Consider the following 15,173-nt stretch of genomic DNA (forward strand, 5'->3'; position numbering starts at 1 on the left):
GGTGTACCGTGAGCATGGGACTGATGTCTTCCCTCCTGTGGTGTCTCGTTCTGCAGGTGCCTTATTAAGTGGCTGGAGGTTCGGAAAGTGTGTCCACTGTGCAACATGCCAGTTCTGCAGCTGGCCCAGCTGCACAGTAAGCAGGACCGTGGACCCCCACAGGGGCCCCTGCCAGGGGCAGAGAACATTGTATAGCTCACCACAGGATCAAACTGTTGCAGGACCCACGCTCACAGAGGCAGGCGGAACACACATGCTCTGTGTTGGCTGTTCTACCCAGGCACCAGCTGCCACTTCCTTTGCCTCATGAAAAACTCCTGGGCCAGCTAAGCTAAGACCCAGACTTCTGGGTCATGTGACAACCAAAGCTGACAGTACCCACGTCCCACGCCAAGAGAAGAGAAGTTAAATGAGCCTGCAGGTTTGGTTCAAGGAGCTTCATGAGAGTCTCTTGCCAACTCAATTACATGCTGTCGTCCAGACACTTCTCTCCATGTCAGGTGACTTTTGTCAAGCAGAAGGGAAAGATAAACACAAGTGCTAGAGAAAGGAACTGAGGGCAGGTCTTTAAAGCCACCCACACCCCGCCCTGTGGACAGATGAGCTTCTATGCAGACTGTGCATGCCTGAGCAGCAGCAAACCTTCCCGGCAGCCCCTGAGCCAAGCAAAACCAGCGGTTACCTCAGCCGAAGCACGACCGGTTGCCTGGTTGGTGAGACAGTGCCAACAAAGGCTTTTCACCTTATATTCCTTTGATAAAATCATCTTGGAACCCAAGGGCTTTGGTTACAGTGCCCCTCACCATCACTTCTCCCTGTTTTACAACATCTGCTTATCAAGTTACCTAAGCTAAAAACATTAGATGTGCTTGGAAAGGCCTGGTCAGAAGCCATTTCCTCTTATTCCACACCCACCTCACCAGTGAGGCACAGCCAAGCTGCCCATCGGGGGCCTCCCGTGGGCCTGGGCCTCTGAGCCCTTGCTGTCCCTGTGTGCCCCAGGGGGCCTCGGAGAGCTGCCCACATTCCCCCATTCAGTGTGGTTCCAGCATAGCTGCTGGTCTTGGCTCACTGTCTTGGGAGGGATCCCCTGGGAGCCCTCAGACAGCTGAGAATGGCTAGTCCTCCTGGCCCTGCTGAGACAGGAGGATGCTGGCCCTCTTTCCCCTTCTTGCCCTCTCTCTCCCTACTTCAGAGAAAATGCTGGCATTGACTTTTTAACGACTTAAAACATCCCAAATAAGATCCCTCTGTAATTCTTTAGCCAGGGACCCACTTGAAATTGTAAATAGTTTCAGGAAGCTCCTGCAGGGCTGTTTACTCACTGGTGTGTGCCTCAGTATTCGGACTTGCGAAAACTAATTGCTATTGCAAGTATCTTTATAGGAGAGAAATGCATGTTACTCTTTGGCTCTTTCTGTCCAACTTTTCTAGAAGTGACTCAGAGTCCTTTAGATTCATGAATATTGTATAAATTAGCTAAGAACTTTGTAGTTCTTTTCCACAGCCCTGTTCTCAATCTCCTTCCATTCTAGGGATGGGTTCCTTGTCATCAGCTTTGCCTCTGCTCCCTCACAGGTGTGAGGGGGGCGGTTTCTCACTGGAAATGCTGTCTGCATGGTATGGAGAGATGGAGGAAGCTTTGCAATTCTGATGATGGCACTTATCCAAGAACTTTTTCTGGAATCCAGCCTCTACCGTCTTAGAATGGGAAAGGGAACCTGTCCATGGCTCAGGTAGCTACAGTCAAAGGATGAGGAAAATTCCTATTAGCCTAGGAAAGTGCTGGGCAGAATCCAGTTTGGAAAATTACAAGTCCACTTGGTCAGAATTGGCTGTTTCCGTGTGACCTAGCGTATGGTATTCCTATGGTATGCCAACTGGACTGTTTCTTAAACAGGGCAAGTAAAGTGTGGAATATTTTTATATGAAAGCCTTAGCCTGTTTGGCACCCATGAAAAGAATTATTTGTACACTTGGACTTTCACCCTGTTTCTGCGTTCTCTGTAGCATAATAGAGTTGAATGCTGCAAAGCACCCAGTTTACAGTGAAATATTGTTAGTGACCAAGTAGGCTTGCTTCTGGGCTAGCCTAGTTAATGACCACCAACCCATCATTTTCCCTGGAATGGCGTCGAGACAAATGTCATCTTGTCATTATGGGCTTCGAATAAGAAAGAGAATTTTTTCCCCTCAGAGGAATGCTTGAGCTCTATACTGCTCTGTAGGAATATAGCCTTCCAGTTGCAGCCTTTTTCTGTCCCTGTGTCAGTAACAAGGAGGCAGCTTCACCAAGTCCCTGTGTTTATAGGGAGGCTCATTAATTCATTTTACTGTGTCACAGCTAAAAGCAGAGGTCATTGGTATGCACTGGACCAGAGGTGCAAAGCCAGACAGTTTAGAGGAAAGCTTGAGAAGGCTGTGCCCTCTCCACTTGGCACCATAGTGGGTCTGCTTTGCCCCAGGAGGTGCCACTAATATGACCTCAACACTTGTGAATGTGGGGAGGGTTTTAAAAATGCAGCATTTCCACTCCGATGGGGCTGGACATTGAAGTGCCGAGTGCCCGCTCTGCTCAGTCATCTCCCCTTTCTTGGTGTGGTGTCCTTTTGCAGCATAGCCACTGTCACTTGGCAGTTAGCAACACAACCTGAATGCATTTGCCACCCACATTTGGGCCCTCCTCCAGCACTTCCCTGTACTGCACGTGGCTAGCAGCGGTTAGTCACAGCATTGTGTGACAAAGGTAAATTTCCATCTGGACTTTTTTAAAAGAATGAGTCAAGGATCCCTTAATACATTCAGCTCAGGCTCACACCTCACAGTGAGGCTGCTGTCCACATTTGTCTGAGTAGGTGACCTTTTGATAATCTATTGACACGTGGGGACTCTGATCTGCTTTTGGGCCACTGGCTAATAACTTTTTTTTTTTTTTTTTACTTAACACATCTTAAGTAGCTCCAAGATTGGACGTTACTTGTGTGCCATGGGTTAGTGGAATAGAGCTCAGCCCGGAGTTCACCTGGTTTTAGAAATGAAACAAAACCAGCCTGACTTGGTTCTTGGTTGTTATATTTACTTTGAGACTGTGACTTGGGTTAGGCCTATTCCAGGAAAGGAGCAGGACAAGACAGAAATGAGCAGATTGGAACAGGTGGCCCATGGATGAGGGCATCTGGGCTGAGGGATACCAGGGACCTCCCACCATTGTCATATAGCCAGTTCTTCACAAGTCTTGACAAATGAGTCTTTTCCCCAATGCCAAGCCCCTTGGATCCTAACCTCAGGCCCTTTCCACAGCCTGACTCCAAAGTCTGTCATCTCCATGACCTCATCCCACTCTGTTAAGCTATTCTTAATGACTGTAGAAATTACTGGGAGGCATCCCCAGAGCTCTGGACAGAAAAAGTGATCAGACTGATTTGAAGCATCTCTGTCACTCACCAGCCAGGTGCCTGTCAGTTCTCTTATCCATCACCCAGGGACTATACTGGTGTCTATCTACTGGCCCTTGCAAGGATTAGCTGTGTCCAGAGCCTGGCAGGTGACAGATCTGAGTCATGGGAGCAGATAATGGGCGTTTGTCACGCAGGTCATGTGGGCTCCTGTTGTCCCAGGTCTGCTGGCTCCCTTCCTCTTCCCCTCACCTCCATCTGCCTTTGCAGTGCTCCCTGATTGGTTGCTTACTGTGGATATCTTTTTAAATTTAACTCTGAATAGGTAATCCCTTCCCACAGTTCATAAATCAGTCTTCCTTGTATCCCTGACCTCCAGCAAGCCCAGCTTCTCACCCCTTGAGCATCTAGTTTTGCTCCTTATGTATCCTCCCAGAGGTCATTTATGTATATACAAGTACACACACATGTATGTATGTGTGTGTGCGGAAGGGGGGAGGTGTTCTTTTTGCTCATGTGATACTGAAGTACATTCAGGAGCATTCCTATTCATATGGGAAGAGCTGTACCAGAAGTCAGAATATCTGCAAAAGGTGAGCCCAGAATGGGGGATGATCCTTTTACAATCACATTCCTTTTGAAAATGGCTTTTTTATTGTTGATTGCAGCACACTGGAATTCTAGTTTTCTATACAAATCAGAAACTGTAGTCCCTCCCTGACTCCTACCACACATGTCCAGATGACTGGAGCACAACCAGTTTCCAGACTTGCTGATCTGTGACAGGACACACAAGAGCAGGCTCTGTAGCCAAGAGCAGCAGTGCAGGCCCAGCAATTTTGCAGCCACCTGGACAAGCTGCCCCACACCATCTTGGCTAGTTGCAAGGGAAGCCTGAGTGCAGCAGTGATGTCTCTTAACTCTCTTGCTTTCTTAGGCGAGCACCCATTTTTGAGGCAGGAGTTCAAGCAGCAGCAGCAACTGAAGGCTGAGGCACCACCTTTCTATCTTGTGAGGCAGTTGTCTCAGATGTTGCTAAACAAGTAGGTGGTCAATCATAGATGTTCGGGTACATGGATCAGGCTCCTTTCCCCTCCCACTTTAAAACATGCTTCCCCTAGTTTTTTCCTAGCCCAACACTTTTCACTCAATGACATTCCCCACCTTTTAAGAAATATTTTAAGTTCATTTTTGCCCCTAGAGAATATGGAAATTAAAGCTTCCTTTAGGTAGCCATGGGGCCATGGACTAGTGCCTCTTGGTCCTCACCCACCTCCCAGTGTCCTGCCACCCATACTTTCCCCAGGATTCAGTGCTTTTGCGCCCCTGACCTGAAACTTGAAAAGGAATTGCAGGGAACCTCCACCCTTCTGTCATGTGATGAATCTCTGGCCCTGGGTTAGTCTTTCACGTTAGCTGTTAAGAACTTGAGTAAAGGACATGTCTAAATTAACAGTGTATAAATTTAGGTGAAATTTGCAGTTGATAACTAGAATATGCTGGGTCATGGTTCTTTAGTAGATAAGATTAACGTGCTTACATTTGAGAGTATCAAGAGGAACATAGAAAGGCTTGGTCAGTTTTCCAGTTGTTTTAGAGCCCACTTGTTCCAAGATGCTAATTGTTTTCTCCGTTTTAGACCAAACATCAGCATTCTTTGCTTACCAATACAGGGCTCACTTCTGTGGCTACAGGGACAAGGAGAACACCCTGCCTGCTCTAGGGGCATGTACTCAGAAAGGGAGCCTGCCAATATTAAGGGACTTGTCTGTACTTTGATGTAGCTCCTATGCCAGTACAAGCCTGGTGGATCAGCACCGTGGGCCAGCTGCACACCGTCCCTGTCTGCTCCTTCCCTCCCAGGTTCCGAGAGAAAAAGGAGGCAGATGGGACCAGTGTTGAAGTCCCTCCTGGTGACACCGTCTTCCAAGATAGTGTTCCTGATCATTGTCGTCTCTGGTAACAGATCACTGCCAGGAAGGAAGGTAGTTTAGCCATGTAGTCTAGCCCACTGGGGTTCATTCACTAGACATTATGTAACTCCCTCAATAAAAGGTTTATGAAATGCTGAGCCTCAGGTTTCATAGACGTGTTTGTACACTAAGAATTCTGCAGCAGAATATTTTTAAACATTCGCAGTTTTTTGTAAGCTATATTTTTGTATATTTAATTGCTATTTTAAAGTTTTAATGCATTTTTTGCTAATTACTCTTGTTTAAAAAATAAAACATGCATGTAATTGACTTAAATGTAAATAAAGAGCAGATTTTGAAAACTACTTAATGTTAATCATGTACCCACTGGTGGACACTCACACCCCACGTAAGCTTGTGTAGCAAGAGTGGGAAAGTCAAGGTGAGTAGGGCACAGCAACAGGTGACTGTGATGAAGGAGCTCCTGGCCTGTCCCCCCACAGTGTGGAGTGAAGGTCAGGGGTGATGAGTAAAGCACTAGGCCACAGTGAGGGAGAAAGCAGAGAAGCCAAGGCCTCACCTGCCACTGGCCTCAGCTTTGCAGATGCGGCTGGACACAGGTAGTTTCCAAAATACAGGCACTAGTCTCAGGGGAGTAAAGTGTCAGAACTAGGCCATTCCTCACACCTCTCACTACACCCCAGACCTGCAAATAAACTTCTATTAGGAAGGAAAAAAAACATCTCTTGGTCCAAAGTCACCCTGTGGTAGCTGCTATTTCTCACCAACCCTTGCTAGGACTTCTGTGGATCAATCAGCTTCTGCCCCATAGCTTTGGGGAAACTGTTCCCCTCGAGGCCATCTCTGGGCCTCCTCTTAACCCTCAATGCAGGTGTCTGGAGGGCTCCTCTCCCCTGTCTCCTGAGCAACAGACCCCTAGCATCCCCCTCTGACCTCGCTTCAGTTTTCTTCACAGCCTTTCCCTTCTCTGCCCATCAACTGTTTTTCAATTACAGCTCAAAACCAAGCCCCCCCAATAAGCTTATGCCCTTATAGAAACTTCCTCCACCATATCCTATCATCACATCCCAATACTCAACCCTCTAACCATCCACCTGTCCCCACCGGGCCATCTACTGCTCCCATTTTCGTGTAGGCCTCTAGTGGGGAGCGTGTGGTGGGGCCCTCAGGCTACCATCTGGAGGGCAGATTGCAAAGGACAACTGCTGAGATAAGATGGCAGTGGTTTAAACTAGGGTGGTGGCAATGGTGAATGGAGACTGAGTTTACGTGCATCTCAAGCTGGAGGGAGTGAAGAAGATGAGGGGGGGTGCAGGGGAAAGGATGTGGATACTTCTGTGTAGGGATGGCCTTGGAGATAGATAAGTAGAAAGAAGGGAAGGAAGTCACTGCCTTAGGACTGGAGCTCAGAGGAGGTGCTGGGCATAGTACCTTGGAAGTCAGAGTCAAGGTGAGTGCTGATGACTGCTTAGGGGAATCAGGACTGTGCCTGGAGCTGGCAATGTCAAATTGTTGCTCTCAAGCTGGCAGAGACAAAGGGGTCTGGAAGGCAGAAGGAAAAGCAAGAGATCCTCCACTGTGTTAGAACTGAGGAAAGCGAGGACATAAATGTGTTAGATTTAGTAACGAGACTCAGTGGACCTATCAAGAGCCCTCTCTTGCAGTGACAGTGTGAGCTAAGAACCACCCACAAAGTGAGTGGCAACTGGGCCCTCGGAGGTAGAAGGCAAATGCAAGAAAGGAGAGGGGACTCTGCCTGTGACCTCAGGCGGGTTTGCTGAGTTGTGGAGGTCACAACAGCTGCATGAAACAACCCACGTAAAGCACTGGCACAGCCTCTAAAACACAGGCGGGACCCACAACACAGGAGGTGGGGCCTGGGTCTCCACTAGAAATGGCTCGGGCTCCCTCCCCTTCTCTACCTTCTCCGCCCAAGGAAGCAGAGACGGCCTGGGACAAGAGGGGCTCGAGAAACACGACTATGTTCCAGCGAAAGGGTACTAGCACTGTCGGTGGTGCCTGTGAGGGAAAGGTGGAGCCACCAAGTGCGTATCTGCAAGTGACAGAGAACAGAGGACAGGATAGGGGGTGAGGGGTGGGGGCTCAGGCTGAGGCCAGGAAGGGGCAGCAGCAGGGAGACCCAAATGCCACCCAAGGGCTACAATTTCCATCTCCCGCAGTGTCCCTCCAGCTCTGCGGCCTGCATCAGGGAGCAGCACCCTCAACCCACGGGTGCCGGAACCGTGTGCAAAAGTGGCCACCATCGGAGAAATGACCATGCCCTCACAAACATGGGCACGGGCCTCTGCTGCCCCCACGCGGCCAACACAGGCGGCCAAAGGATCCCAGCCGACCAGGGAGGAGCACCAGCCCAAGCACCTCCTACCTGAACGACCCAGCCCCGCCCTCTGCACCCTTCCTTTTTCCCAGAACCCTCCCAGGCCAGCCTCCAGGCCGGAGACCACAGGGGCGAAATCGCACGGCGGCCCCAGAGCCTTGGAGTTTCTTTCTAGTTCAAAAACACTTTATACAAACCTTCATTGCCTTCAACAGCGATGCAGGCACCAAATAAGACACAAAGTAAGACACAAACATAGTTCAATCTCTAAGGGAAAGGTTTTTAAAAATTATTCTGCACAGCAGAAAGAAAAGGTCCAAAGTCAATCTATATTAATACTCAGCTCAAAACCTGTCTCTCAAGCTGCCTTTTGAGCCAGCCTACCAGAGAAATCAGGGCTGCGCCTGGGGCTGCTAAGTGCCAAGACCAGGAGTGGGTGAGAAAGGTGGGAAGAACCTCACCCTGCTCCCCATAAGTTAATGGACACCTCAATTCCTTGGTTTCTACTTGCCTAAAAGTGTAACCAGATTCTCTCCCCAGTTCCCTGGGGAAGAAAAAAAAGCAGTCCCTTTTGTCTGGTTTTAGTTTTCCAGATTATGTCTTTTGTAGTAGCTTACTTCCATCAGCCCAATACTCAAGGTAATTCTGTTCACGGAGGAAATCTTATCTTTCCAAAGAGAACTTCCTAGGATTTATGGTATAAAGTAACCTGCAATTGTCCTTCTAAAAGTTGCTGAATTGTCCAAGTTACAGGTATTGAACTAACCTGCCCAATTAAGTTTGCAGAACCTTGAAATAAAACATTTTTCAATATGTTCACACAAAGGCTAAATGCTCACCGGAGTTAATGCACAGGAGATGATCTCCAAGGCCATACTGTCAAAACTGTGATCAGATTATATAACACATAGTAGCTTTCCTTACATTTAGCAAGTTCAACAGGATCCCAAAACACAGTATGCTGAACACAGAATAGCTCTCCCCTGAAGTGGCTCCAGTGAGTGACACTGAGTTTCAAAAATATATAGCAGGTATTATAGCCAATCCTCACTGCCATGGACATGGTCCACTTTATATATATACACATATACATATATGTCATTCCTTACTGGGTACTAGTTTAGGCTGAATTTTTAAGGGTTTGTCTTGATGACTTAGAAAAATCCACTTGTCCTTTCTTGCTTTGATTCAGGTAATACACAATCATAAAATTAAGTAAGTCTCTTAAAAAAACAAAAGTTCACAGATCCCATTGTGGAAGGTTCCAGGAACCCCCTCCCCAGGTAATGATCAGGGGATCTTCAACAGCTCAAGGAGTGCTCCAACGGCTCCAAAATAACCCTGAAAGAAAAATACACAAAAAAAGAGCAATTCTCCTTAGAATTATTTAAATTGCCATAAATATGATTATGTTAAAGCCAACACTGCCCTTAATTCCTGACACCCTTTTCTGAGCACCCATTGTGCGGAGCCCAATATTTTTGATCCATGTTTGGGAATTTAAAAATACTGTTTTTGATTCACAGTTCATTAAATCCATGAATACGAAACTGATGGGTACAAAGGGCCACTGTATTTACTGAAAAAAGATGCACGTATACATGGACCTGCACAGTTCAAACTCATATTGTTCAAGGGTCAATTGTATTTCAAGACTTCAGAGAGCCTAAAATAATCTAAGTTCCATATGTGCAGAAATCAACACGAGAGTCAGAAGCCTGAATGCAAATAGAAAACAGAGACGAATGGACCAGCAATACTAACCAGAGAGGAAAATTAAATCAGCAGGCAATAAAAATGACAATATAAAAATCAAAATTTCATAAAGGGTTCATATTATAACTGTGATATGAAGATATAAGTTAAAAAAATTTTACAAAGTTACCCTAAGAAATTAATCTCCTCCCTGGCCAGGTGGCTCAGTTGGTTGGAGCATCATCCCATACACCAAAAAGATTGCAAGTTCGATCCCCAGTCAGGGCACATACAGGAAGCGACCAATCGATGTTTCTCTCACATCGATGCTCTTTCTCTCTCTCTAAAATCAATAATAAACATACCCTTGGGTGAGGATTAAAAACATAAAAAATAAATAAGAAGTTAATCTCCAGGATCTACCTAGGAAAAGGTTCAAAAAGAGGTAGAAATTCAGGAGAAAAGTTTTATTAAACATGACTTTTTTATTCTAATATGAAGCAAAACAAAACAAGTAAAAGTTCACAAAAAGCAGATGTTAAGGTATAAAAAACAATAACTCAGTACTGATTTACTAACATAACATTAGAAGTAATAAGTTAGATGTCTTGAACTTTAAGCTTTTGATATGGGGAAGTTGGGCACTTTGGGTTTTAACTATGAATTTAATCAACTTAAAAGACAAATTTAGCCGAAACCGGTTTGGCTCAGTGGATAGAGCGTCGGTCTGTGGACTGAGGGGTCCCAGGTTCGATTCCGGTCAAGGACATGTACCTGGGTTGCGGGCACATCCCCAGTAGGGGATGTGCAGGAGGCAGCTGATCGATGTTTCTCTCTCATCGATGTTTCTGACTCTCTGTCTCTCTCTCTTCCTCTCTGTAAAAAATCAATAAAATATATTTAAAAAAAAAAAAAGACAAATTTAAAGCTAGTTTAAAGGAAAAGCAATCTATAGCACTTTACATCCTACTTTGATTTCTGTTGATTCATATAAACTGTTAAAAGTGCACATATAATTTTAAAAGATGTTCATGATAATAACACCACTATCTAAAATCCAACAACACTTGAAATCGTTCAACTGCCCCACAACCAAGGGGAGGAAAGAGGGAGCCCCTTCCATAGCTCTGGTTCTATTTTTTCCCAAAACTGAAGAAACAAAAAGGCATTTTCCAAAAGAAGACATCAGGTTGAGCAACTCAATGATTCTTTTCTATTGTGTCATTTCTAGCCTGTCTACATATTAAGTTTTTATGATATTGTGGTTCTAGTCCTGGAATGTTTTTTACTGATCTATTTTTCAGAACAGACATCTTAAATAAATGGCATGTGAAAATATCAATACATAAAAACTGACATCAAAAAATGAAAAAAAGCAGAACCCATTTATAAAGTACAATGGGAAAAATATAATGATGGCTCAGAAATATGGCTGAATGTTAAGACTTCTTTCTTGCCCTAGCTGGTTTGGCTCAGTGGATAGAGCATCAGCCTGCAGACTGAAGGGTCCCACGTTCAATTCCAGTCAAGGGACATGCCCGGTTTGCCAGCTCGATCCCCGGTGGGGGGCATGCAGGAGGCAGCCGACCAATGATTCTCTCATCATTGATGTTTCTATCTCTCTCTCCCTCTCCCTTTGTCTCTGAAATCAATAATATATGTTGTTTTTTTGAAGACTTCTTTAATATTGCTGAAGCTCACAATGAGATTAACCAAAACTCTACCTTGCATTGAATTGGGTAAGAAAGAGCTTTTAAACATTACAATCAAAGTTAAACCCAATATCATATAATTACAAAAATATGTAAGTACTATTTCACCTCTACTTCAAATTCCAACACAATGTGAACTGCATGCCCTGTAACATATTGCAGGAAATAAGTCTGCTTACCTCGTGTTCCGAAAAAAGTGCTTTCAACTGTCCCTTGGACCAATAATCCAAAGCATATGCCAAAAGCCGCATGGCGATCGTATTAATTCTCAAGAAATTTCCAACAAATACCACCTGGTTAATATTCTGAGCACATCAAAAGAAGGCAATTAGTTTTCATCTTAATTTCAGTTCTCTCATAAAATCTACTCCAAACAGAGACCATGTGCATATAGTTTTTAGAAGCAAATTGACTTCTGATTTTAAAAAAGTATTTATATTTAATCCAATTGATCCAGGACTACTTAATTTGATGCCCACACAACTCTGGACCCACTTGAAAGCATGACAGAAAATATCACAGGAGAAAACAGATAGGAAAAACATGTGTATTAAATATGACAAACAATAACTACTATTAAAGTTTTGTACAGATAAGTAAAAGAAAAAGACCCAATTCAAAGAAGGAAAATGACACAAATAGGCAAAATTACACAATAAATATAACGGAAAAGAAATTCAACCTCACTAGTGATAAAAAGAAAGTAAAAAATTTAGACCTATAAATTAGCAAAACAACTAACTGAAATTCTACCCCCAGTATTAGTCAAGTTGTGGTAAAACTGACCCATTTATTTATTGCCGAAAATAATCTAAATTGGTACAGCCCTACTGCAAATAAAACACCTTGGCAACACCTATCAAGATTCATAACACGGTCATAGTCTTTAGATGAAAAACCTCACTCCTGATTAAGTCCCTTATCAAGAATAAAATTCACCAAGGAAAAGTTTCATGTTTAAAATGCTTTACCACAGGGCCGTCATTGGCAAGCAACCAAATGCCAATGACTTATATAAAAAGGAATCAAATCATACAGCCATGAAGTTTATATTTATGTAAAAAATAGAAAATGTACACCAACTAAAATCTTAAATACATAAGCACAGGAAAGGGAACATGCAATAAAGAAAATAGTGTTAACATAGTCAAATGAAGAATTTTTTTTTAATTACTTGATGCTGATACAGACTTTTAATTTAAAATGAAACAATTCTTTTGTACCTTTTAAGATTTCCTTTTTAAAGCCACATGTCTATCTTATCTGTTTAGAAGAATAATTTTAAACAAAAATATATAAATAGGGACAAGCTATAAAACTGCACCAACTGGATCCCCAAGGGAAGGCCATTCTTGGTTCTTTCATAGCCCTGTACAATGCTGCTTGACCTGAATGCTACAAGGCAGCACTGTAAAGAAGCTGAAAGCACAAAGACAGCTCTGCTGCGGTGGAGGGGGAGCAGGGTGGGCAGTGCTTGGCCTGCTCAATCTTCTCCCAGCTTCAATGACTTCCTCTGGATTCCTTCCCAGGAATTCTAGAGCTCCACAATGAGCATGGAGTCTAGATTCAGCATCACTAGCCATCATCACCACCCAATAGTAGTCCCCCCACCATCTGGCATACTGGCTACCTTCCTGCCTTCTAGATAGTAGCAGTGTTTATTTTCAGTAAGGGGGGAAAAAAAGTCAATTAAGATTAATCTACATGTGAAGAGTTTAACTTCTCCAATGAAACTAACTCCACTACATATGACTACAATTAGACCCATTTGGGCAAAACAGATGTTGTATACATGGTGGGGCCCACTTAGGATGTTGTCAGAGCAACTACAGAAATTCATGTCCCCTTACTTCATTAAGGGCACACATTCTTGCTATCGAGCCAATGTTGTTGGTGATGGTGATCAAAGTTGCTCTGGCGAGGTCCTCTTTACTGACAGCCTCTCGCTTCTCCTTGCTCATCATGTTTCCAAAGCTGTGATGGGGGGAAAAAAATCCCTTTGATAAACCAAAGGCAACACAGCCCAACAGAACTCGAATGTTACTTTACTAAGATAAAAGTGACTTTTAGAGCAATGTTACTCAAAACTTCAAACTTTTCATTTAAAAAAAAAAGGAGCATCTGCTCAAAGAGAAATACCACTTCAAAGAGAACCCTCAAGCATTCTGAATGAGCACATGGCTTTCCTTGTGGTTTCCACTGAAATATATTGAGCTTTGATACCAGATATGCACATATTGTTAGATTTCATCAGATGCACTGTAATGCACCACTGCTCCTTCTGCAACCAGGGAAAATTCCAGAAAGATACCTCTATTAGCAATCAATTCCTCCCAACTGCCCAGCTGTTCCATTCAGTTAAAGGGTCACATTCAAATCTGGTAAACTGCTTTATCCTAACAAAGTAAACTATAGCCAACCAGTCCCAGAGTAATCGAACAGTTTCAGATTTCTCTAGAACAGTGGTTCTCAACCTGTGGGTCGCGACCCCTTTGGGGGTTGAACAACCCTTTCACAGGGGTCGCCTAAGATCATCGGAAAACACACATATTGTTTTTGTGATTAATCACTATGCTTTAATTATGTTCAATTTGTAACAATGAAAATACATCCTGCATATCAGATATTTACATTACGATTCATAACAGTAGCAAAATTACAGTTATGAAGTAGCAACGAAAATAATTTTATGGTTGGGGGTCACAACATGAGGAACTGTATTAAAGAGTCGCGGCATTAGGAAGGTTGAGAACCACTGCTCTGGAAGATTAAGAGCTTCAAAGCACCTGACCTGCAGAACTGCACATTAATAACTGTGACCAGAAAACAAACCCAACCAAACAGAAAATGAAGTAATTACCAATAAGCAAATGCTGCAAACACAGAAAATGAAATCTACAGCGTTTACAAAGTACCTAAAATTAGTAAACAAGCATGTGTATGACTGCCTTTTCTATTATTAAAAACCATGTGCCCCAATGTGCACACAAAAATTTTATTTCCAAACAAAATATAAAATTAAGAAAACAATTCAACTTACAATAGCATCAAAGAGAACAAAATACTTAGAGATATATTTAACAAAAGTGTAACACTTCTACACTGAAAACTACAAAAACGATGGTGAAAGAAAAGACCTAACTAAGCAGAAAGACATGCCATCTTCTTGAATCAGAAGACTACAGTCAAGCTGCAATAGTCTCCAAAATGATCTACAGATTCAACACAATCCCTATCAAAATCCTAGCTGTCCTTTTTTGCAGATATTGACAAGCTGATCCTAAAATTTAGACAGAAAGTTAAGGGACCCAGACGAGCCAAAACAATCTTGAAAAAACATTGCAGGACTCACACTTCCCAATTTTAAAACGTAATACAAAGCTGCAGTAATCAAGGCATAATGATAAACATCAATGGAACAGAACTGAGTTCAGAAATAAATTATACATTTATGAACAACTATTTTCAACAAAGGGGCCAAGAGAAGTCAATAGGGAAAGAATGATGTATTCAACAAATAGTGCTGGGACAACTGTACATCCATACACAAAGGAATGAATTTGGACCACTACCTCACACCATATACAAAAAGTAACTCAAAATGGATCATAGACCTAATATAAGGGTTAAAACTATAAAACTCACCCAGCCAGCGTGACTCAGTGGTTGAGCGTTGACCTATGAACCAGGATGTCACAGTTTGAATCCTGGTCAGAGCACATGCCCAGGTTGAGGGCTCGATCCCCCGAGTGAGGCATGCAGGAGACAGCTGATTAATGACTCTCTCTCATCATTGATATTTCTATCTCTCTCTCCCTCTCCCTTCCTCTATGAAATCAATAAAAATGTATTTTTTTAGCCCTGGCCGGTTTGGCTCAGTGGATAGAGCGATAGCCTGCAGACTGAAGGGTCCCGGGTTCAATTCCAGCCAGGGGCACATGTCCGGGTTGCGGGCTCGATCACCCCCAGTGGGGACATGCAGGAGACAGCCAATCAATGATTCTCTCTCATCACTGATGTTTCTCTCTCCCTTCCTCTCTGAAATCAATAAAAAATATATTTTTTAAAAAGTATATATATATATATTTTTAAACCCTAT

At 43.5% G+C, this 15,173-nt stretch overlaps 2 protein-coding genes across 2 annotated transcripts in view; one reads left to right on the forward strand and one right to left on the reverse strand.

Annotated features, from left to right (window-relative positions):
• RNF24 (ring finger protein 24) overlaps positions 1 to 6,687 on the forward strand; it is a 33,037-nt gene extending 26,350 nt beyond the window's left edge. Inside the window, exon 5 of the mRNA XM_005874683.2 lies at positions 57 to 6,687. Within this exon, the coding sequence (XP_005874745.1) occupies positions 57 to 195 (139 nt within the window). The 3' untranslated portion in view covers positions 196 to 6,687. The remainder of the gene's footprint in view (positions 1 to 56) is intronic.
• Positions 6,688 to 7,921: 1,234 nt separating this feature from the next.
• The window catches only part of PANK2 (pantothenate kinase 2), a gene marked incomplete at its 5' end in the record, with an annotated part of 17,023 nt that continues 9,771 nt past the window's right edge, over positions 7,922 to 15,173 (reverse strand). The window contains 3 exons of the mRNA XM_005874749.2: positions 7,922 to 9,008; positions 11,254 to 11,379; positions 12,925 to 13,048. Of these exons, the coding sequence (XP_005874811.2) occupies positions 8,958 to 9,008; positions 11,254 to 11,379; positions 12,925 to 13,048 (301 nt within the window). The remainder of the gene's footprint in view (positions 9,009 to 11,253; positions 11,380 to 12,924; positions 13,049 to 15,173) is intronic.

The sequence above is a fragment of the Myotis brandtii genome, unplaced genomic scaffold (assembly GCF_000412655.1).
Source record: "Myotis brandtii unplaced genomic scaffold, ASM41265v1 scaffold45, whole genome shotgun sequence".
NCBI classification, from domain to species: Eukaryota; Metazoa; Chordata; class Mammalia; order Chiroptera; family Vespertilionidae; genus Myotis; species Myotis brandtii.